Here is a 25,838-nt window from a genome sequence, read left to right on the forward strand (position 1 = left end):
TTTTTTTTTTTAATTTTCATCTAATACAAATAATATGAATCCCCTTAAATCAGATAGAATATGTAATTTCCTTCTTCTGTCATTACTCAGATGTTCCATCATTCAGTTCCTTCATTTTCTTGACATTTTTCTCTGTAAATATTCATATGGTTATCCCAATTCAGTTGTTTTTTTTTTTTCTCCCAGCAGTAGTTCAGGAACTACTGATCAAAAAACTCCAACTGTTTCAAAGTGTATATAAATCTGATAAATTTTGGCTGTTCTGTGCTTAGTTGGAATTGGTATTTTTGTATGTCAAACTGAAATAAGGCTGCAGTATTTAGGTGAATATGAAGAAGTTCTAAAGTGATGCCTAACATGGCATCAGAAATGGACAGTGGTTTTCAAATTAAATCTGATTTCAGCAGTTCTCTGGGCTGTCTTTAGWAAGCACTAAAGACATTTAGTTATTAAATCTTTGTCACCTTTAGTTATCAAGATTAATTTCTACACAATAAAAACTGCCAGTGTAGAAATCTTCAGTTGGGGACAAGTTCAGAAATAAAGTTATCCTGATTATTCAGATCTCCGAACGGAGTATATACTGTGGAATTACAATTTGTGAAATATGTAGTTATTGTACTGGCTATTCTGATTAAGTATATAAATCAGTTATCACTAATAATTACTGCATATTTCAAATTAATCTGATGCTTCCATTTTTTGTTTTGTTTTTAAAATTTTAAATTTTGCCTAGTCTGTTTACTTTTTTGAAAACATATGTCTGTGAATGAACATTCATTTCTACATTCAACCTTTTTAGCTACACYCTAATCCATTTTCACTGCATGTGCAATTAGCCATTTAACAAACTTGTACCTGGGAGTCAGTGGGTGAGATTCGTTTCAGGTAACTCAAATGTTCCMTAGGGTAATGGTACCCTTCAATGAAGCTAAAATTCAAATTTCTCTARAATATGCACTCAAGACTCAGTATAATGTCTGAATCACAATCACATCATTACTGTGCTAGAATACTGTCATGACTTTGTAAACAATGGAAGAGTTTATAAAGTGAAAATAGCAGTTGTGGGAAACATCCTTCAGCAATGGTGGCTCCACATCTGCTGTTGTAGTTTTTGATAGCTGTGACTGGTGGTAATTGAAGGAAGATAAATTTTGTTTCAAGCTGGAGGTATGTGGCTTGAATTCTGGGGCTGCATTTTTCCACAGTAAGGAGGGAAAAATAGGACTTGATTTTTATTTAATAGAAAAGTTTATTGTGAGAAAGAAGAGTGTACATTATACAAACTGGGAAAGATATATAAACCCTGATGTTTGAGAAATTCTGAGCTCATGCAATCAGATAGAAGCTGAACTGTGTGTTGCCATTGGCACAAGTTTGCCATGTGTATGCTGACAGAGGTTACAAAAATGCTTTTGGAAACTTCATTTGAAAGTAACTTATGAGTTTAAAAGTCGTACTTTTTTTTTTTTTTTCCTTTTAAGTGCCTCTGGTTGAACTGGTAATTTGTGAAGTTGAACAATACACTTTTTTCTGTAATGTTTACAGTGTGCTATATACTGAATTTAGCTACTATTATTTTGAAAGGTTGAATATTATTACATTAAGGATACTTCAGCCCACTTTAGCAGAATAATAAAGCATACTTGTATTTAGTTGATTWCTGTGATTTCTTTTCATCCCATTTGTACGGATTCACAATGCTTTAATTTCACACAGGCTAGCTTTTATTTCTCCACTGTTTTAAGCAGTGCTGACATCTCACCAACCTTTCTACCTTTGTGTCCAAGCACTCCAACTGCAGCTTTTGTATTTTCCTTTTTTTCCCCTTCCTCTTGAAATGATAAATGTTTTTTTTTTCTCTACTGCCATTAAGTTGTTGTTTTAAAGATATRTTTTTTACATAGAAATGAAAACTTCTGCTTTTTTGAACAATGTGGAGCTAATAGCCATGCTGCACATGTGGTTTGTACTTGTAGGGACTTAGAGTCAACATCCTGTAGGAGCCTGAGCCCAAACTGCTCTGATCTTCCTTCCATCCCATATTGCCTTGAGTTACTTGCTAATGTGAATGCTGACACAAGCTTTCAGATGACCCTATTCGATCCATYTCACATAATCCTGGATTAATTAGACATTATGTCGAAGCCAGTAGTGCATTTTGTTATTATATGGAGATCAGTGAAGTCTATCAAATGATTCTTAGTCGGTACCTAATGCTACTCAGGACATCTTCAATGTCTGCTGAGGAGAATGGAAAAGCTGTGCACATTTTACAGTAGTAATTTCATACTATTTGTGCTTAGTTAGCAAAAGTTCATAAATATCTAGATTTGATGACATTGTTGTATCATTATTACATGATAAAATACATGATTTATTTCTGCAACCAGAAATCAGAACCTATCACAGCAGGTCACCTTGTCATAGAAAGAGCTCTGGTTAGTAAAGCAGGACCTGCTTTTGATCAACCTATGCTAACTAYTTTGCAAATTTTTCAATTTGTGTTTTAGTAAATTTTTCCTGTATAGCTCAACAATTCCAAAAATTCTCCTGTAGTTTTCCATATATATAAAATAGTTACAAATTTCATGTGCATTTTAAAAATATAATTGCAYCTGCATGAGAAAACATGCAGGTAGTTGTGCTTCAGTTAATTTTAACTTATTSTGTTGTGAGAGGAGTGTGTCTATAAATGCTATCATCAGATGCCATTCAGTGCATTTCAGTTTGTTTTCCCTGGAAATTTACACTGGAAAGATGTGATACCAGTGCTTTTCAATTTAAATGCATTAGCATCCACTGAGGAAGTTGCAATACTTGTATTTTGAAGAGTRATGCATGTTGTGAAAGCTGATGGATTGTTTTAATCTAATCAAACTGTCAAAGCAATCCTTTTTACACTATTCTTCTTCATAAACCCCGTAAGCATTTGAACTTGTGTTTTTCGCCTTTTTCCTAGCAGAAAGTAAGCACTGATCACATTCTAAGCATTTAGAAATGAGAATATTAACAAAGATTTAACTGGCAAGCTGATATGCAACTGTGGGTAATAAACAGGAAAACCTATATCATGCCAGTTGCTCATCAACAGTAATTAAAATACATTTATAAACTTTTAGCTGATACTTTAAAAAGAAGTAAGGTATGTGTTTTCTATACTTTTTAGTATAGCATTTCAATCAAAGATACTTTCCTTTTTGAGGATAGCTGATTAATAGTGATTCATACAAAGCTCACATTATCTTCCTGTGTGATGATCTTTCAATCTGCAGATGAAGTCATATTCTAAAACAGASACTCATTTTAAGAGGTTTGTTTCTAATTCTGGTGTGATGATGTTTTTTCCTAYTAGATAAAACTGAGACTTTTTTAGAGGGTGCTTGTTAAGAATTCCAGAAAACTTTATTTTCTGGAAGGACCTGGAAGTAATAACAGCACTTGTAACATTGTTTGAGAAAGTTCTGTTTCAAGATTAACTACAGCAGAACTCAGAATATTTGAAATTACTTTTTTGCCATGTTTCTTTAAAAGTCTTCAAATCTTGTATTTTATTAGATATTTTTGCTATTAAAATTCAGGTAACTGTAATTAGTTTTATTTTTAATTGGTTCATCTACTTAAATTTAAAAAAAAATATTTTCTCAGCTGGACTGAGGATGTCAATGAAATAGAAAAAATAAAAGAAAAAAACATAGCTAGTTGTCATCCTAGTATACTTTAGACATACTTAGTTATATTAACTCTGTCCTTACTTTCTGTTGTATCACATTACTTCAGAGGCTGAACACAGAGGAAATATTAATAGCTGTGGTGATTTAATTATTAAAATGTCAAATTGGAGAAAAGGTGCACAGAAATACTACTGTTGGGGAGCAGTTCAAAAAAACTCCACTCAATACATTTCAACATAGTTTGCAGTTAAAGTGGCTTTGGTGAACCTTTTCTTGTTATTAATTTTGACATAATACAGTCACTGAGTAGTTACCAGTTCAGAGAAGACAGTGCAAGCCCCTGTGCTAAGATGCTGGTGGATGGGAAGAAGTTACCTAAACCTTGCACATTCTTGAATTTTCCCTTACTGTTAACTGTCAAGGACAAGATATTCAACCTAGATTCTTTTAGAGTAGCCACACTGGGACACTGAAGCTGTGTTGATAACATTTGCATGTATTCGACATGGAAAAAGAGGTTTAGGTTAGAAAGGCTGAAGAAGAGACTATTTTTTTTCAATTTTTTTTTTAAACTCCATGTGGTTCAAGACTGTCTTTCATCTACTAGGCACTGTGTTTTTTCATACCCAYATCATTGTTGGAATGTTTTACGCAACTTGTAGGGTCTAAGGAATGCAAAGTTACATGCAAAATTAGGCAGCATTTTTTTGTTCACAGTATTTTTTTAGCTTGCAATATTGAGAATTAATTTTCCCACTAATTTATGTCTTGAAATAGAAAAATTCAAGATGCTGATTTGTGAGATACTGAAATCTGTGTTTTCTATATAACTTTGTTTTGTATAAAAACAAGATTCTTAAATGTGTCCTTGTTTTTTTTTTTACAAGATTCTTAAATGTGTCCTTGTTTTTTTTTTAAAAGCAATATTCTTTAATGTGTCCTTTTTTATTTTTCAAATATATTTTCTGCACTTCATTCCATGCATATTTTATTTGAGCACTTGGCCTTATAGCAAAGTAGGAAAATGTAACTTCCTTGTTTGGTCTTCAAATGTGTGAAGTGAGCTGCGAGGAGAGCTGGCTTCTTCATTCAGTCCAGGTCAGCAGGTTGCTTCACTTGCTGACAAACAAATAAGCAGAGGAAAGTGTCAAGAAAAAATGGATACAAATATTTTACATAAAAGTATTATCTGATAATAAAAAAATACATCTGATCTGTATTATAGGAAAATTTTATCTTTGTTTTTAATTAAATTAAGAAAGCCTTTGTACAATTATTCATCAAAGCTCTTATTTTTAATGAGATTATGATAGGTAGAGCTTTTCATGCTAATAAACTTACTCAAAGTGCAAAGTAGTTTCCTTTAGGTTTTATAATTGCCCACAAAGGCCAGCTTTTTGTTCATCTCCTTCTCTCTTTACTGCTTCATTTACCTGGGCTTAATCAAATAGCCATTTTGACCTCCAGTGTGTTTTAATAATTTATAGCTTTCTTAGTTCCACCTTATCCATATCAGAAACATTTTGTTCTTCACAAAACTTTAATATCAGTTCTATATGTGTTTAAATGCCAGGAGTGCATATATTTGGAAATAATATTTCTTTAATTTTAAGCATGATAGTTTTCCACTGTGGCCAAGACATTTATATTGTTTAACAGCACTAACAAAATCTAATGTCATTCCTTCAGCAGGGGAGCAGGGATGAAGCAGGGAGAACAAAGTGTAGGAGAGATGAGTTGTCTCGTTTTTAATATTTCTAAATAGAACAGTTGTGTTAACATGCTTTGATCCCTCAAATAACTTTTTGGAAAAGGGGAATGGATGATAAAAAATCCTTTCATCTTTTTAAGCAATTTAAAACCATTMGGAATTTGTTTTTTTTCCAGGTTGTTCCTTTATATAAGTACTAAATACCACATTATTAGGTTTTCCATCATATTGCTAAGTCTAGGTAATTAACAGAAAATTATGCAAAGTCAGAGTAATGTTGCAGGTACTTTTATTGTAGTAAATAAATCTTGTAAAGCACTTTTAAATGAGGAATTTAACAATTACTCATTGTTGGGATTGAAATGTAATGACTATCTGTTTTCTTTTAGATGCGTTTGAATTTATGATTTAAGCTACTCTATGCATTTTATCCCCTTAGCTTTTATTCAGATTAATCAGCTTTATGCTATAAATATTTTTTCTGTGTCATTTCCAAAAATTCTGCTAATATCAGTAGAAAAGTAGACTTTGTAGAATTAAACCTTCATTAAGTGTTTTTGCTCACCAATGCAGTTATTTATTTTTCTTCTTGCCCTTATTCTACTTTGTTGCTTTCACAAGTGCAAATAAATCCTGAATCAGAAAACTCATGTTTAGGAGTTTTTGGAAGTGTGAAGATGAACACATGTGCAATCATGTATACCTGTGCTAAAACAAGCTTAATCTCACACATAATCCTGAAACTGATGCCCATGAGTTCATTAATGTTGTGTAAAGACAGGATGTTAACAATCTTGAGAGATCTTTATCTCATCAAGCACGTGTCTTCTTGCATTTTAYCTTTGGTGCAGCCTAGTTCTTTTGAATAACGATATTTACTGAAACAAAGTGTGAGTTGTGAGTGCATTCTTCTTCTCCTGTCAGCGAGGGAGAACAAGAGTCACTTGAACTTGTGGTATCTCAGCTGCCATTAATTTCTTTCCTTCTGCCCATGGCTGTGAGGAGGATCCTTTTCTAATTTACCTTTATTGTTTGTTAGACATGGTTAAGTTTAGGCAAGGCCCAGGGAGCTAGGCAGAGCTGGGCAGTTCTGGGTCACGCTGTTGTGAGAGCAGGCATGGAATGGCTGTCTGACCGTGTTGGAAGTGGTCATTCCTGGCCCATTTTTACATGAGATGAGAGTCAYTTTTACTGACTGCATGTGCAAATAACTGGCTTTTATGATGTAATTAGTAGAACACAATGGAATAGCTCATTTGGAAGGGACCTACAATGATTGTCTATTCCAACTACCTGACCATGTTTTTGTTCCTCACCTACAAAAAAAAAAAAAAAAAAAATCAGTGCTTTATGATTTCTATTGATGCCTTCCCTACATTATTGGGAAAGGGTGTCACCAAAATATACTAAATATGCTAAAGTCTAGCACCACTGCAGACACAATTTTAGCTATATACTTTCACTGGAGACGGTATTTTSTAGAGCTTCATCCTGAGTTTTGATCTTCTTACAAGCGTGATTGARAGGTGCAGGAAACTATTTAGCACATTCCTATTGGAAAAGTTGCTGTTTATGTCACTGGATCAGTGTAGTTTCTCAAGAAAATGTGATCAGTTGAGTCACTCATTAAGTTTTATTGCATCTCTGRTGTACTGAGATGTCAGTTTGTGTTCTGAAAACAGTGTTCAGAAGCCTCATTCAYTTGCCACATCAATGCCTTATTCCTGAGAAGAGGCACAAAAGTCGTTCTCTGTTTTTCCAAGCTGGAGTTGATGCRGGCACACTTCACAGCAAGAGAGATTTCACTGTGTTCCTGTTCACTCWAAAATGGACTGTAGAGTGTAGTGCACTATTGAAATAATCTGCTTCTGGTCAAACACAAAGGCATTTCACAGTCTACAGCTCCATCCTTCATCTTTAATGGAGCWGCACAGGAATTTAAATTAGCTCTYGTKGAAGGAAGATTATTTCTTTTTAATATAAACATTTTAACTGAAGGGAGAAAGAATATCTTACTGACTGTCAGGAARCAGAAGCGTAAACCCATTGAGTTTGTGATTATGAAGTGTAAGATTTAGAGAATTAATGGACTTGCAGCTTAGTGCTGATTTGAAAGAGAATGTCCTACAAAAYGAATTAAGTTTTCTTAGGTTAGTTGATTAATTTTCTTTGCCAAGCTTTCTGATATCTCTCCTCCTTTCAGCCCTTCTATCTTATGTGCAAGATTGCATAGATTTTTCCATATAATTTGAAAATATTTCCATATAATGTGAAAATACATTTTGATTGAAATATTTAAAAATATTTAATAGAAATAATCTTTCTGGAGGAAAGACACTGCTTTGTAGCTGGTCAGAAAGTGGAATTTTTCATAGCTAACTAYTGAAATATGAATTTTTGGAAAACACTTTATATGTATTTATTTATGAATATCCACTAATGTATGTGAGCTAGAAAAATTCACTTTTTATTTTTTCCTGCTAGAGCATAGCTTACTTTCCTGGCAGCATGTTGATGTATTTGAAATTACAAAAGTAAAAATAAAAACCTCTTAGTTTGTCCTGAAAGCAATAAATAGTAAGTTATGAATGACAATGCAGTTGCCTGATAGCTCTGTCGATATGGCAGTGTAGATTCTGGAGCATATTTTCAGAGATTTCATATCAGACTTATCCCCTTGTTTTGGCTAAGGCCATGTACACAACCCTGAACAGTGGAGGGAGGAGATGGGCTGAGCTACCAAAAGATTCCACTCAGAATATCAACAGCCATCCATTTTTTTGATCTGACCTTCAGTTTTCATCACTTTATTAAAATGATTAAGAACATGTCTGTGCTTAGGTTCTCACATCAGCAAAAATAAAAAGWGCTTAAGAAGAATTAAGTATTAATAGATGAGACATTCTGTGAAGAAATTCTGAGTCTTTCTCACTAGTAACATAATTATTCCACTCATCSCTTTTGTCTGACAAATGGAACACAACTGCTGCCGGTTTTCTATTAATTGCCTCCTTTATATCAACTTTCAACTCTTTCTATTAAACTGTGATATCCTCTATTTAGTGTGTTATTCTGTAGATTTGTTTCTTAGCATTACCCCTCAGCAGATATTTATTTTTGTCCTGCATGTGTTTCTCTGTGAGAGTGAGGGAGTGTGAAAGAAYGTGTTGAGCAGTGTGGAAAGAAGCTCATTGCTATTCTCCCAGCATGACTGTGCTCCTTTAGGAGGGCATTCAATCCTTGGCATTCATTCCCTCACACTGATGTGATAACAGAATAAAAGAGCTTTACAGCTGATTGAAGTCAAGTAGTAGAGCCATTGTAAAGGCTCACAAGAAGATTACTGATGAATACCATTACTGCTGGAGGTTGGACTTGCAATTGTGCATGTCCCTGCTTTCTTAAAGGGAGTRGATAATGAAAGAAAGCATGTGTTAATAATTCTGAATTGTCTATGCTTTSCTTTCCTAGAGGGAAGATGATGGTGTCCATTTGACTTCAGGGTCCTAAGRATTATGTCATAAATGTTTACCAGGTTCTGAGAAATCTTCATTTTTAAGTGGTAATTGGAGTTGTGTCTGTATTAGTTCTCTGTTTTTGAATATCAGAGTAAAGGAAATTGGGCATGATATTCTGCTTTAGTCTGGAGTCAAGAGGTGTTTGACCATTTCAGGAATTAATGAAAATTCATAGTTTTTCCCATGTTTTGCCCTGCACCATTCTCGTTTTTCTTATGACAGGAGACAGATTGARGGCTTTGAATTTATTGCAGTGCATGGAACATTCTTTGCTTATAAATGAAACAGATGACTGAGATAAAATCAAAGGCTCTTCTGTGGTTTAGTTGGGCTGAATGTTTTTGAAACTAAAATACTTTGTGTCTGATTGTTTTTTCCTGCAGACCGGGAGTGTATGGGAAAATATTACATGAAATTCCCAGTCTGACTTATTTTTTTCTGTTATGCTTTTAAGTAATGAAGGAAAAGGAGATAAATAAAACTTTACAAGAAGACTTTCATTTGCAAGAGAATAGTTCATAACTACAAATGTTACTCAATAAAAACCTGAGGTTGGCCTTAGCCATGGTTCAGTACCTGACTGTATGTTAGAATGTGTTTTAAAAGAATGCTTGCAATCCTAACCAAAACACTGCAGTAGCTGTGTCATTCAGAAATGACTTCTGAGTCCTAGCAAGCTCCTCAGAGCCCTCTCTGGCCTCTACGAGATTCCTTTTATCAAACTCTGTTTGGTTCYTGATCCTCTCATCATTCTTTCTTACTCTGGTTGGTGCGGGCCCCCAGTTCTTTGCTGTAGTTTTTCTTCTGGTGTTCACTGTAGTCCCTGGAATTTTCCTTCCTCTATTGCTCTGAAGTGAAGCTCCTAAGGGATCTTAGTTTTCCTCTGGAGACATTATCCTGACCTCCTGGTGTCTGTTTTTGAAAAGGAATACAACCCCCACAAACTGAAAACATGTAATAATATTTTACAGTATCTTCAGTTGGATCATYGTAAATATCCATATGATTACTATACCTTGTATTGTATAACCTTTAATATATATTCTATTGGCTTTGCTAGATGACAATAATTGCATGCTGTGATTATTTTTTGTCTTTTATCTGTCTTTGAGAACAATGGCAGTAACTCCATAGATTGTATTCATACCTCTGAATGGAAAAGGTATTATGAAAAGTAATAAATGGAAATTATGCCTCCAGTTTATATTTGCATTGAATTTGTTTCTCATGGAACTTTTATGAAACACAATAAATAGTTTTGAAAATGCAAGTTTAATGTAGTGACTTAGGAAATAGTAGTAATACCTTGAATAAGCTAAATAGATGCAAACAGCAGGTTTTTTGCATTCTAGACAGAAGTTAACAATTTGGAGAGGAAACATGGTCTAGTAGATAGGACAATGGAGATAACAGTTGAAACGCCTGTGCTTTCTTGCTTCTTCATTTAAATACAGCCAATTTTTCTTTTTTTTTACAAAAAGTTATGGATGAAAATTTCCAGATAACATTTCCTGCTGTTTCTGGAAAAGGAGAACCCACTTTGTGGAAGTATTATATAAATTATTAAATATAAATCAGYTCAATGAAGACTATCTTCTGATTGTTCTTTAATATATTCTTATGTTGCTGAAAAAGAACTTAACATTGTGCTCGAAGTTCCACAAAACTAATAGTAGCATTTTCATGATTGAGCCTTTAAGTTCTAATAATCTTCCTCTTTGTTAATAAACAGGTTTTCTTCTTTCTAATGGGATTCTTTCCTTCTTCATTGTAATTTATCAAAGCTGCGGAAAARTAGTGTGTTAATGGGAAAACAAATCAATCTGTCTTTCTGAGAAGTATAAACAACTTTCTCTGRTGATACTTTTTTAAAGCTACGGTTACAGACAGAAAAATTGTCTCTTAGGTATGTTTTAACTTCATTTTAATATTTCAGAGAAAAGAAAAGATTCTGGGGATTATGTGTTGTTGGTTTGTTTTGAAACAAGTCAACACCTGCTTTTTAATGAAGCATTTTCATMATGAACAATGTAAATTTTGTTCAGTTTTCCATAAGATACAATTTGAAATGTTTTGTTTCATGATACGGTATGACTTCACAAGTTAAATATTTAAGTGCAGACTAAATGTTTGTATGGTTTCAGTATATTTATTTTTTAAAAGTATGATTATTAATATTATCTCAGAATACCTGTTATGTAAATTAGGTATATGGTAAAGAGTTTTTTGGTTTTCTGACTTGTACATTCCTTTCCTCTCKGGTATTGAGTCCCCTTTCATTACACATGCACTCTTCATGGCTTTTATTCTAACTGGGCTGTGACTTCTTTTTTGCTTMTTTTTCTTTTTAAAATTCTCTTTGTCTCTGGTCCTGTACCAATAATGGAAACAGAACTCTGCCTGTAGGCTCCCAGTGAGCAGTGCTGACAACCTTTGTTTCTTGCCTGTTTCCATAGTAGCAGCACCTTGTCATTTTTCAGAAGTGATTATTAATTTGGTTTATAGTTTAAGTGCCCAGGGATACAGTGAATTTTCACAGCCTTCAAAGGCTAGCCAAGCTTTTAGTGGGATAACATGAAAAATAAACAGCCCTTGGAATGCTCCTGATAGAGTCTTTGCTGTCTGAAAGTTAAGTGGCAAATGCAGATTCTTGAAAGGTGGCCAGGATCCATCTTCAGTAGTTCATCACTAGTCCTAAGAATTGTAAAACCTCTGGAATCAGTAGTTTGCYACCACTGTTTCCATCACCATGCCTRAGTGCATGGCKCTGGGGGTCTCTTCCGTGTATAAACTCTCAGTATAACTTTGTGTGAGCTGATCACTTTGTTTTGCAGCTCATTTTGCACATGTCTGGTTTAGAGCATTTCTTCCAACTATGRGCACTGTGCTGCCTTTGTTTTGGCTGGAGTGAGCTGCAGATGTTGTCAGTGTGTGGTGAGCTGCATCTCTCACAGAGCCATTCTGTGATGGCAAAGATTTTATACCAGTGAGTTTTTAATGCTACCCTGAAAAATAAGATGTACAGAAAACCTTTTTCCAAAATGGTATTGGGTGATCAATATTGATCATCATAAAATCTCTGCGTTGTTTTGTTAGGTATCTAATTGCATTAAATATGCTCTATTTTTTATTTAATTTTTCTATATCCTTTGCTATTTTGAGATTTATTTAAGGTGTTTGGAAATCAAGAAATATAAATGTTCACAAAGTAACTGTGGTTAAGTAAGCTTGTACCTATGTACCTATGAAGTTGCATTTGCAGCTTTCATTATTTGCAAGATATGAAAACATTGGCATTAACTGACATTTATGCTCGAACATACAGCATTCCATCCTACTTTTCCAGCATTTTGGAATATATTTTAGTCAGATTTTAAAGTCTAAAAGTTCAGTCTTYATTACCATATGCAAAATCACAGAGGAAATAATCAGTTCAATTAATTTGAAAAATATTCTAAAACTGAAGAAAAGATACAGTTAAAAATTAGATTTTGATGCTACATACTTTAATAAATAAATACATTATTTTAGTTCACAGTTTGGGTAGATAATATTCTGTTTGGTTTCTGTTGTAATTTTCTAGAGGCTGAGTTGTTACTGTGCAACATATTTGTTCCTTTCACATTCATTTGTTGATAAAATTCATCTTGAAGCCTGGCAACATCATTTTTTTAATGATTGTTTTTCTGTTTTCTGTTACAACTTAATAAAAGAGATTTGAAGAAAATAATGTATAATTTTTTTTCTAATAATGGAAAATAAATGCAGTAAGAGTAATTTATAACCTCACTATGTACTCTTTTAAATTCTTAAACAAAATAAATAAGTAAGATGTTTCTGAAAATTTGGAGACATGCTTAGGAATCTGATGCATTGTCCAGGCTGTTTCAGTGGGACTAGTGYTGTGCTTTTAAAGTATTTGGTCAATAATTTTTGATAAAGGAATTTGCAGAAGTACTATACTAGATATTAACTGTGAATTTCAGCTGAAGATTTTGTGTTCAGTCAAAAAAAATCAGCCAGAAAGTTTTTCCTCCTGTTTTGAGCTGCTTAAGGGTAGAGGTAGTGATCAGGGCATCTTGTTTGCTTTGTCATCTGTTGGAAGTGTCTCAAGCTACTGGTACTGAAGACTCAGTCCTTTAAATGTCAGCATGGATTAGTGGAGAGTTGCTCACAAAAGCTGATGGAAAGAAAACAGCAAGTCATGTGTATTGGCAGCAATAAGAGATTTGAGTAACATAAACTTCACAGTCTGGTGATGTCCTGTCAAACAGGAAAAACAYGAAGCTGTGCAGGTTACCTCAGGCTGTCAATATGGGAAAAGCTGATGTAGAGCAAGAGCTTTTTAAGCCCCTGTGCTGTATCTGTGACGAATGAAGGTTTTCCAGGAAAAAAATCCCAAGGAATTATTGGTAATATTAGATAAAAGAAGTTGTATGCAGGTGGTAGTATCTTTGCYTCACTTTCTGCCACTTTCTTCTTCATTTACACTGCTACTGGATATTCTTGTAGGCGCTTTTCTAAGAAAGTGGCTGCTAGGAAAGCATTGATGGTTAGTGTCTGATACATCTGAGATGGAGAAACGTATGAGAGTGTTACTGTTGTAATAATCTCTTAATTGCTCAGAGCTGTTCAGGTTCAATGTAGAAATTTCATTTTTCAGAGRTAAGAATAGTAGCATCAGAGGTACCCTCCAGAGAACCTTGATTAAACAGATGGCAACAACTCTGCAGGTCGTGCCATTCCCACATGAGTCTCTTGCTTTATGGTGCTGTCTTCAATCAGTGGTCTGGTGTGAAGATTTGTTATTAAAGCWGACTTTGTCTTGATTGTTCTGCACTTGATTGTCAGCATCTTAAGAAGATTCAAATCAAAGATCTTACCTTGATTCAGTGTCCTGAAAGATATTTAAGTTCTGAGCAGGCTGTGGCRTCCATGGAGTCATTTAGCATCTTCAGAACTGTATTTTTATTCACAAGAAATACTTTTGCTAAATCTAATAGAGGCAATCATATTTCGTGGATGTAGTCTCTTATTCTGATCAGAGTTCAGCAAAGCTGCACCTGATCATCACTATTAATTCTTTGTGTGCTAACTAGTTCATGGATGGCAATAGAAGTGGTCTGAAGAGTAATTTTTGGATTAGCRTGGTGAGTCTTTTCTATTAACAAAAGAAGCAGCTAGTTTTATTCATTGCAACAAGACCAAGCTCCTGGCGATAGCTATCAAGTATTTAATGAATTTAATTAAAATTTGTGCATTATTAACATTTCCAGCTGTGATATTGAGTGACTAACTATTTTCAGATACTTGGAATGAGTAATGGTGTTGGCTTTTCAGTTGCTTTTGACATCAGCCTTTTTATGAACCTGYRGTTTTTTGCACAATCACAAATGTAGAGCCTCTGTGCTGTACGTAGCAGAAGAGCAGCTGAGTAACATTTTCAGATGTTGTGCTTTTTCTTSTCTTTAATCAGACAAGATGTTGCTGCATTCAGCAACTGCCTACTTTAATTTCAGTGGCATTATTAGTTTGTTTAAATAGAAGTTRAATGAAATGTGAAGCCTGCAGACCAATGAATGTTGTGAGCAGTGGTATGGTCACAAAAAGCTTGGTATAATGAAATCATCATCAAAGCAAGATTGAACATTGAGGCAAATTGCCATCTGTAAGTAGAGACTAATTCAGATAGTGTTGCTCTGCAATGAGACAGTGTTCTCATGAATAAGATTTTTGCAGGACWGCAAATGGTGGAAAATACCAGTCCTGACTATTTCCTAGCCTCTGACAGGAATAATGGTGATCAAAATTTAAGGACTTTGTTTCTTGTTTCGTGTTTTGTAGAATGCAGTGTGATTTAATTATGGGAGCAGGGGAGGCAGCCAGTGATGTGCCTTGAATATCTTGTTAATGGTTTTGCTAGAAAGTTGGATGATGTTCTTGACTCTGTGTCATGATTTAACTCTGTCTTGCCTACATAACTTGTAAAGATTAGCTTGGAAAACAGAGAAGGAAGGCAATATCACATGTTTGTTACTAAATAACTTTCTGGTATTTTCACTCATCAGTCAACAAGACCATCTATGAGAAAAMGTGTGACTGAACATGTGACATTTTTTCGTTTTCATCTCTTACAGTGTATTCCTTGAAAGAAAGAAAACGTTATTGAAATRGCTTGCTTGAAAATTTATTTATTGTTGTTATTAAGAAGAAAATAGGTCTTATTTAGAATGCACAAGGTGCTGGTATAGATGTCAATCTAATAAAAAGTCTTCACAAAACTTTTACGTTACATTGATGTAATCACGCCCTGATTTGCTGAAGTAGGAATTYGGAGATTGCAGAATTTTTATTTAGTGAACAAGAATTTAGCAATATCTTTGTTGGACTATTTAATATGCTTTCCTCAAATGACCAGTCATATTTTATTTAAAAGCTTATAGTAATCGAACTACCAACCTTATCCAAAAAGGCAGACAAGAACCTCCCTATATGAAAGTGACATATGTAGCCTAAAACATACTTCATGAGAGGATTTCTTTGAATTATGTGTTGGAAGTGTGTCAGGAAGCACTTTGATGGGAAGTTAGAATAAGCAAGCATTATTTTTTAATACTTTTATTTAGATTTTGCTTTAGTCCATTATAAATATAAATGTGATATTATATGTGATATATTTGTGTGGAGGTATTCACATTATTGTTTTGGCTATGAAAAGGTAGACAAGCACTTACTACTTTCTGTAGGTCTGCTTTGAAGTATTAATTSGATAACTTTTATTAAAGCTAATAATGTGATAAAGCTAAAGCCAATTACTTAAACAATGATACAACTATTATACAACTGTTTCAGTATCTTTAAAATCTGTGGACTAAAAGCTCTAGTGATTGTCTCGAGCATGTATTTCAGCAGATTTGATAACCCATGAATATCTGCARAAAAGAATATCATTGTGCTCTTCTTAATGAACTAATAATTTAATACAAAAAATTCAGCAGTACCACTGTTTAGAATAAAGGGATACATGTAAATGAGGCTAGCGCTGAAATTATATTTAAACAATGCTGACAGTTCTTCTATTGTGCCCATTAATTAATTTCCCAGCATCGAGGTTCTCTGGGAATGAACTGTAAAAATAATTAAAATGATACATGAGGTAAATAATTTTGAAATTCAAAAGGTGAAATAGGGAATTAGTTTAGTAAATATTAGTCATACTGCTTATTTGTGCTCATTTGCCTTTTAAAAGCAGGTTACTGAGGTGATCTGGTTTTGATTCACATGATCTGCTGAAGTTCTCACAAGTGGAAAAGTTACCATATTCRTTTTTAATCAGTAGTGCTTGTCCCTATTTCAAATCAGTAGTTTGCTTTTATGTAAAGATATTTTGCCCTGCAGCAAAGTATTTCACAATTAAGTCAGTTGCAGCATGTATTTCCTAATGATCTGGATTTAGTTTGTGCTTTTTGAGTAAAATCATACCTTTAAGTAGAATTCTGTGGATAGAAACATTGTTGATTATAGTGTGACAGAGCTTTGCTTTTTTCCTACCACATTTTTGGCCAACTAATTGGTGTCAAGTCAYGACTTGAGATGGAATTTAAATGTTTAGGTATAAATTAAATTAGTGATTTCAGATAGAATGAATGGGGTTTTAATTAGAAGGAAACTTCAAAACAAATTTCTTTCCAGCTGGACAGTCATGTCTGAATAACTGAAGGCCAGTCTTAAGCCTAGCTTAAAATTAAAGAAGTGTTTGCAATACATGTTCTTTCTATCACTGAATGGTGAAACAAAGGTGAAATACAAATTTGGATATCTGAAACATCCATGCCTTTCAAAATATTTTGTGTAGAGGTTTTAAATCAAATCTGCCATGTAACTTATTAAAGAAGGAATAGCCTTCAGGTTTYAGAAAGTGTTTTCTTCAACTTCATGTATGCTGGGGAGGCAACTCTTCTGGGTTTATCCTTATCTTATTGCTCCTCAGCCTTTGCATAACGACTTGGTACTTCATTGACTTTATACCTACAAGGGGGATTTTGAGTTCAGGTGGGGGAATCTCAGTAAATTAAAGATGCAAAGTGAATTTTTTGGGAAATAGGTAGAGGATTAGACTTTTCAAGCATGTGGAARTTTTTGAAAGGCCTGTTGGTAGTGTTGTCTTCTCACAGCCTCTTACAGCTTGTGTGATCTGTCTGCCTAAGCCTTTTCTGAGGAAAATACTCAGACTAAGGGATGTAGGAAAGYATGTGTTTCATCTTTGTATGCATGAAAAAACAGAATTAACTGTATGCTTGTATTTCATGCTGTTAAAGGAGGTGAAGGATATAGTGCTGTTCCATGTTAATTACACAGAAATTTGCTACTTTGAGTCATTATACTGTGTCGTGGTTTGGTTAGATAATTAGGAGCCATATTAATGGCTCTAACCTAAAAACTTTGTTTTTTAATACATCAGCTATGGTGAATGAAAGACTATATTGCTATAAGTAATCAACTGTTCTCTAAATCCTAAACAATGTAAATTATCTATTGTTATTGATGATGGCTTATAATGTTATGTGGCTTCTACTTGTTAATGCACTGAAACCAGCCTGGAAGAGTTTCATTAGTTCTTGCTGCTGGTTCTCCTTTTCTCATYATCAAACAAATAACTTGCAGAAAGTAAATTTTTGTTTCTACTAGAGGATTCACAAATATCTCTATTAGATTGGGGATTTATAAGCATCCCTCACTACTGTTATTATCTAGATTCACYGGCAGAATTCATGTTCACTTTGCTTCATCCCTGTTTTTGTTATGTTCTACGTAGTTAWAACTAGCAGGTAAAGTGGAAGTTGCTTGCTTTTTCAAATTGTAGAAATACAAAGCAGCAAATTAAGTAATAGTTTCTCCAGCAAGTACAAAGAACAACTCATGATTACTCTTTACTACAGGTAACAAAGGGCTTATTAACATGGAAAATTACGTTTTCTGATAGTCTCACTATCCATGATGCTTCTGTGTCTATCTGGGTTCTTTTCAAAGTAATTTTAGACATAAGTGTTACAGAATATTCTCCTTGTGTAGAGTTCAGCATCTTCTTGCATTTGCATCAAAGGCRTTTTTCAAGAAAACTGCTGTATTCCACTTTCCTCTGTCAATACCCAGTACCACAAGAAAGGGTTATAAAAGAGTTGCATAAGAAGCTCCATTCCTTTTCTAGCAACACTCCTGTGCGTGAAGGTAATGAACCACCACACRAGAGGAGAAAAAGAGCTATAAAAGACATTTGAAAAGACACTATAAAATGACATTTCAGTGTTGGTTGTGAAAGTGTTACATTGAATGAGAATCCACTTGACATCATGGTCATGACTGAACTCTTTAAAAACTTCATAGTGAATTCTTTAGAAGARCCAAATGAGAAACATTGATTTTTGTTTTCCACCGCAGTTTATTCTGGAAAAGCTRGGGCAAAAAAGTCAAATACACACTTTGTTGGTTACTTTCTATTCTATTTGCATTGAGCGTATTAGCAAGTGAAGAGGGCAGTAATTTAAACTCCATTCAGAAAATGCAAGGTCATATGGAAATTTATATGAAAGATGCTTCATAAAACTAAATTGTTAGTTGAACTAATTATTAGTTGAAAAGTGGATAAATCAGGTATATAGTAATTATATAGTATATTATATAGTAATAACATCCATTTCTATTTGATATTGATTCAGTCTTAACATGAATTTTGCATGCTTTATGGAGCATTTTAATAGGGCAAGGTGTTGATCCAAAAAAATTCCAGCATTGGTCTGTGTTCTTTGTGGCTGGAATTTCACAGCAGAGGTTTATATCACAAGTCATAGTTTAGGAATTGTTGCCAAGTTGTGGTTGTCTTGATCAGAGAGGCCAATGACTAAATTGTTATGAAAACTGATCTTCACCTAGTTTAGCATAAATTTGCAAAATCTAATAGAACACTGTACAATAAGTTGTTCTTTGTTTTTTTTTTTTTTGAGCATGTGTTGTAGAAGTAGGAAATGTGAACACAGTTCTTATAACTGAATTTAAAAGTAGCTCTTCTATAGAGGATTTAGGGAGCTCCAAGGGTTGAGGTAATAATTTTGCATAGTTTTTTGGCTGTGGCAGATACTTCTAGCTTGATGTTGTGACCTGGAAATGTTACAATTCATTAAAGATTTTGAGTTGTTATGAAATGTGTTTGGATCAGATTTTTTTTTTATGTAAAGATCAAACTTGCCCMTAAATTTTCATGTTAATTGATGTATGCTTACATTAGAAACAGCCACTTGTAGGCTTTACCTATAACTTAGGTTTTATGTTTGTTTGKTTTGGTTTTTTAAAGCATAAAAAGATCCAACTTCATTGCTGCATTTATGGTCAGGTTGGATTCAGTTTAGRCAAGTGCTTTTGGTCACTTACTGCTTTTAGGAGCATCCTCTTGGGAGTAGTCATAGTGAAGAAAAACGATGATAGAAGACAATTCAAAATATGCAAACCCAGCAAAAGTATTTTTAATAGGTGTTTTTGCATATAACTGTAAAAACCTTTTTAATWTGTGTAGTGACTGAAATTTACAATTTTAATACCAGCGAATAATCAAAATTTCATTATATAACTGACTGGAAAACTGACAAGTGGGAAAAGATTATGGTTCTACATGAGCTGGTAGGCTGCTGTGTACAATAAAAGTAGTTGCAGTCTGAAAAGTTTCCAGTACCTTTTAGAATGACAAGAATAATGTGACTTCAATTTAGTGTTCTCTAAACTTGATCGTAGTATTCTTTCATGATGACTAAATATGYCATTTTAAGAATGTGTTGACGTGATTTTTGTAGTGAGAAATCACACTTCAAAAAGCGTTAGGAGCCAGTGAACACATGTACCAGGTTGATGTAGAATATTGAGATTGCTGAAAACAGTGAGGATGGTTCGTCAATAGAGGTTATTAAAAAAGAAACACAGCTGTGGAATTCAAGGGAATGCCCTTGTATGAATAATAATTGCCTGAAAGATAGAAAACAAATGTTAAGAACAAGCAGGCAATGTAAAGGAAATAACATGTAATTCTTTTAMAATTTGTAATGACGTTTAAGCTCTTCCTGCTGAAGATAAAAAAGGGATAAAAAGGGAGCCACTGAGACAGCAGTGTTTGCCTGCAACCCCATGTCACTAAGAGTARTCAAGATGAGAGGTGGACAGCAAAGAGTCACAGGATGTCATGTTGCTGTTAAAAACCAGTCATAAATAAGGTGAAATTTGGTGTGGACAGATATAAAGTGATATTATGTGTTTGGAYGAATCCTAGCTTTACTGGTATAGCTATGGGCTTCATGGTAGCTTCTTACAGTCAAGCACAAGAGGAAAATATGRGCTCAGTAGGAGACGAATAGAAAAAGAAAGAAAACCTCAAAGGTTAGGAATTGCTGGGAAAGTATGGAGAACAAAATATTACCATGAGAGTTATATTCTTTCTGCAAGTTACATGCTGTATGCAGTTCAGACACTATTTCAAAATCAGAAAACTACAGAAAAGGATACTTCAGAAGGCTGAGCAAAGGTGCTGGAGCTGGTACATGAGGAACAGTGGAATAGACAAAACAATTCTAGTCTTCAAAAGAGAAGGAAATAAGAATGGATTGCAGAAAGTGCACAGGAAGTGGTTCGTAGTCTTTCAGTTCAATAACTGAACACTGTGAATGAAATTAGCAGGGGTTGAGATAAATCYGACATGCTACACGGCATGTACTTGTATTTTGGAATTCTTTGTCCCAGGACTTAGTGATCTACCAAAAACCTTGCAGTTGTAAAAAGATGTAGGAAGTTAGGTGAAGACAAATCCGTTAACACCTATTACATGGACATATTCTACAGCTTCTCTTAGGACCTGTCTGAGCATGAAATCTGTGAAACTTGGAGTATTCTCCAAGTTTGGGGGAGGTACTGCTGTGTCTTGCACTCCTATATTGAGTCATCTGCTGTTGGTCATTCCTGGTGGGAGGCCAGTTATGTGATGGACCTCTCTGTGTTTCTTCTCCTACTGGGACTCTGAGTCTGTTTTGACAGTGGATTGAGTCTGTGCCCAGGAAGTTGAAGCTCCTGGCTGACCAAAAATGCAAAACTTGGAGGAGCAGACAACATTTTCCACTTCTCATTATGTTCCTGTGCTCGCTTTTTTTCTCTTTTTCTGCCATAGATTCCTTTGGGTTTCAGCAAAAATTTTTAAAATCTCTTTTCTTCTCTATCTCCTTAAAATACCATTTCTTTGTAATGTGGTAGAAATGGAGTTGCTTTAAGTTGCTTTATTCATGTGTAATCATTGATTGTTTGGATGTCCTTGTGTCTGAGCTATTTCTTGAGTGTGAAATGTGGTTTAGTACCTAACCCTGACAAAATTTCATAGGTCTAATTATTCTGAACACTTAAACAATAATCTTGTATTTAACAGCAAATATAATTGCATGAGGGATTACACTCCCTAAACGTTGAAGTATCCRGGGTGGGAGGCAGCTTAGATAATCATTGGCATGACAATAATCGATCTTTTCCTACAACAATATTTCCATTCTTTCAGTGGCTGTCTAATTCAAGAAGTTTGGGGAGTGCAGTACAAAGAATGYCTTTCATTTCAGCTGCAGAGGAGATCCAGTATTTGCAGGGCAATGAGATATTCGTGGTGTTAACAATCTAAATGATTTTTATTGATAATGACAGATGGTTCTTAGATAATGTGCTCTGAGTTGTCTGTAATATGTTCAGAATAAGTCTTCTGGAAGGTTGTACATCTGCCTTGAGATTTTTTGCTAAAAAATTTAAATCAAGGTCATTGTTTATACTTGATTTTAAATAGCTTTTAGCTGGTAGTCTGCATTTCTGTACATTTAGAGATCAAATTGTTTGTTACTTCAAAAGCTGCAAATGGAAAAGTATAATAGGTATCAGGTGTTAGAAAAGGCAATTATGCATTAGSTGTTTTACTCAATTTCTAAAACTGTCTAAAACTATCCATTGGAAATACTTTGTACCTAGACTTATCTCTGAAGCATGATGAATCTTTAAATCTGTAGGGGATATGCATTTTTTCTCTAATGAATTGAATTTTTAAACCTGTTTGGTTTCATTTAAAAGAGCTGAAGAAACTTGTATTGGTGGAAAAAAAAAKTCAAACAGAAAAATCATAAGACAAAGTATAGGTCCTTATACATGTCAGATAATTTTTCTGCAATTCCTTAAAAGTATTTCCACAATTAGCTAATTCTTATTTTCAGTTCCAAGTACAYTTTTAAACTTAAAGCTTCCCTCCAAATAATTGGCATTATCTCTTTTCTGGAACCTTACTGATTTGTTGGASCAGATGGTCTGTAGTTTCTGTAGCTGTTAACAAGGTGTTTTACAAACCTCTTGTAGCACACTCTGCTCTTTTATCAGTCAAGAATAGAGGAGAAGGAAAAGTTGTAGGAGGAGAATATTTTTCCTTCTCCACTTGTGATAGCTGGGAAGTTAATTTACTGCACAAAATTTAAATACCAGGTTGTTCTAGGTTAAAWAGCAATAAATTAGGTATGTTATCATATTATGCTTTATGTAAGAAGTTGTTTCTGTTCACTATACTTGAACGGAACACTGTATTGTTTTAAAGAGTAAACTTCAGTTTTGAAATAACCAGCAGAGAATATGAAAGAAGATCTTGCTATATATTTAAAGCATTATAATTAGATCTTCTAAATTATATAGATATCAGCATATATACTTCAATTTTCCAGATTATGTAGTTTAATTTTATAATTATTATTTTTATATTTTGTTCTAATGAGATTTTACATAGCATTAGTCTACAGTCATAACACTGATAATTTAAGATCRTAATTATTTTTTCAGTTCTCAGTGGTATAGAAAATAAACTCTAAGATTAATTTGGTAATATTAGAAAACTTAGTGATGTCTTTTAAAGAAAGCATCACAAAATTTTCTAAACTCTAATGTATATTTCTAAAATATTACTTTATAGGGGGAGTTTCATGAAGTGATGGAATCTGCTGACTCAAACCAGAACAAAAAGCTGCAAAAAGCTGGTCTGAATAAAAAACTGAACTGTGAATATTTCATTTTAGGAGTAGATTTTTTTCCTTTAGTGAAAACRTCTAATTCAGTTCAATGTAATCCAAGTTATTTATTTTTACAATGCTTAATAATTTCCTATAGCAAAATTTATACTTCAAAATCTACTGCTAGTAGTGGAGTTGACTCTTAATAATGGAGATGAAGCACACGTTCACGCCACAATGTTGAGCTGGAGAGTACAGTATTTCATTATATTTACCAGATATGAGCTAATGGATAACACCAGAAATGGAAAACACATCAGTAAAGAATGAATTTAAATATGAGAAATGGATTCTGCCTCACCTCCTTCCCCATTATAGATAGCAGCAGTGAATAGGTTTGGCATAGATGAAATGCAGGCATGTTCGTGATACAAAGAGAGACAGATGTAGCTGACATTTGTAGTTAATAGTAAATGTCATAAAAGTGCACTTGGGGCATATGGTGATCAAAAGTATTATTATTTGTGTATTGAAAGGATGATCTATTTTTATTTTTTCTAGTCTGAACCAGAGGGTTTTTCTCACTTTCATTTGTACGTCTGTGCTGCCTTCCTTGTCAGGTGGAGGAAAGAGATCCTGGAAGAGAAAGATTTTCAAGTAAGTGAAGGGGCTATTTTTCAAATACAGGGTGGGATTTCTTAGATTTAATTTCCTAACATTCCTTGGGGATGAATTTAAGACAAAATAGGAGCAATTGAAGCAAGACTGAAGATATCTTACTGTTAGTTAGAGTTGCTCCAAAGCTGCTGTTAAACCTGAAATGATAGATTATAAGCAGTAGGAGATGTATTTTCTTTGTCCGCTCTGAAAAAAAAATTGCTGTTTTAACTGAGGCAGGCTCTGAGAAAATGATTTCTGGAGATGATGTTACTTTGGTATTTTGAAGAGATTTTTTGAAAAGGTGACTGGATTTTTTTTTTGTCTTAAAGGTATCACTGAAGTATTTATAATTTCTCATCTGTATAATATAACATTCTCTAACAAGGTCATGTGCATTCTTTCAAAAAAGCTGGGCAAACAGTTTTTTAAAAGAAGGAGCCTGTTTCTCATTRGGAGGTAAAAGGACCTCAGGATGCTGTGTTTCAAAATGTTACCTTTTTATTTTTCCAGCAAAGAGCATATCAGGAAGTCATTTGTGAAAAGATTTGAATAGGTTGGTAGGCAAATCATTTGCATGCATCTGACATCCAGTGTATTTTGTGAACTGGTGACAGTTCACTTTCATAGAAATATTTATGTTCAGTTTTACCCTATGGTACTCATTCAGTGCCTAAAAGGCTTTAAAGTCTTGATTGAAGGCTGAATGTGAATAGTCTGTTTGCAAAGCCCCCACCATTGCCTGCCCTGGGGAAATGGCCCATTACCAGCTTTCTTTCTCTCCATCTGACTGAACTCTGTGGTCCTGTACAAGTTAACCATTTTGCAAATATGTGTATCACTTCAATCTGTTTTATCTTCCTTCATGAAAGGATTTATTCAGAGCTGTCATTGCAATAAATAAATCCCTAAGGGCACAACATAACAGCTTTAATTTCTACTGCCTGCTAACACTGTCAGGTTTTCTCAATTTATGGTACTTCGKCAAAAGCAACTCTAATGTTGTTCATACCTCTTGATTACAATTGTTCACTGTTAATCCTCCCTATTAAATTTTTCATGTTGATTTCCTGCACCAAAGAGCATAATTTTCTCCTCTCTGCTGAATCTGTTACAACTATGCCTTAAGTAAATAATCCCAGGGTATAGCATTATGAAGATTGGTTTTGTTCTCCTTCCATGCATTCAGATTATTTAATAATTAAGGTATTTCTTTATTGTTTAATTTCTTTATAGGCCACTAGTCTAGTAAACTAGACTATAAAGTACAAACATCGGGAATACACTGGAATGCATTTATCACACTGCTTTAGCTTGCTTACAACATAGAAACACGGTTGGCAATTTTGAGGATCTGTAGGTCCATGCTAGTTTTATCACCATCATATGTTATCCCTAAAAGGCTTGGCCTTCTTTATTGTATAACATGACCTTTAAAAATGACTAAACTAAAGTGTTATCAATTCTGTAAATGATACTTCTATCCCACAGGCAAGAATAATATCCATTATTCTTCTGCTTTGTTAATAATAGCTGTAGATCATTGCCTAGTCTTCAAAGTAATAAGCACTTAAACTACATTGGAAAATTGGGAAGTTCAGTATGTGCTGCTTGGAGTACTCTGATTGCATTGAATTCACATTATTGAGAAGTTGTAGCTGTAGTACGTTTTGTACAGAAGTTTTTTGTTCCAGGAATGACATGCATTCAGTCATTTTTCTTGCACATAGTGTGTTTTATTTGTCTTTCTGCATATGACAGGAATAAGGGAAGTCTCTCCAGTCAGAGGGCCTGGTTCTTTGCTTCCAGCTATGAAAACTTGTGCTCTTCTTTTGCGTGTCTGTTTGACCTCTTTCAGTGGAATTACACACCTCACAGGAATTTTAAATCAGAATAATTTCCCGAGGACATCAGGTGTGGCAATATGCCAGATGAGGCACTGAGCAGGTTTTGAATGAAAGGCCAACCTCAAAGGAATTGTTTATGCAATATTTTTATTCTTATTATTTGATGAAATAATATTACAGACAGGATGATAGAAAATAGTCTTTGCTCGTAAGATACTTATTTTCATTCTYTTAAGTATGTCTGCAGCTAAGCAATCAATAAAGGTATGATATTTATTCTATACATGAATAGATTAATTGACTTAGATACCAAATGTTCAYCCCCAGCAATAATATTTCCTTATTACAGACACACAATGTGTGTGATTGTTGTTTCGGGG

At 34.1% G+C, this 25,838-nt stretch overlaps 1 protein-coding gene across 1 annotated transcript in view; it reads left to right on the forward strand.

Annotated features, from left to right (window-relative positions):
* The window catches only part of TBC1D22A (TBC1 domain family member 22A), a 134,895-nt gene that overhangs the window by 79,411 nt on the left and 29,646 nt on the right, over nucleotides 1-25,838 (forward strand). The window contains exon 12 of the mRNA XM_057370083.1: nucleotides 23,516-23,611. Coding sequence (XP_057226066.1) covers nucleotides 23,516-23,611 — 96 coding nt within the window. The remainder of the gene's footprint in view (nucleotides 1-23,515; nucleotides 23,612-25,838) is intronic.

This window comes from Malurus melanocephalus, unplaced genomic scaffold (assembly GCF_030028575.1).
Source record: "Malurus melanocephalus ecotype Western Australia unplaced genomic scaffold, MMel_1.1 scaffold_118, whole genome shotgun sequence".
Taxonomy (NCBI): domain Eukaryota; kingdom Metazoa; phylum Chordata; class Aves; order Passeriformes; family Maluridae; genus Malurus; species Malurus melanocephalus.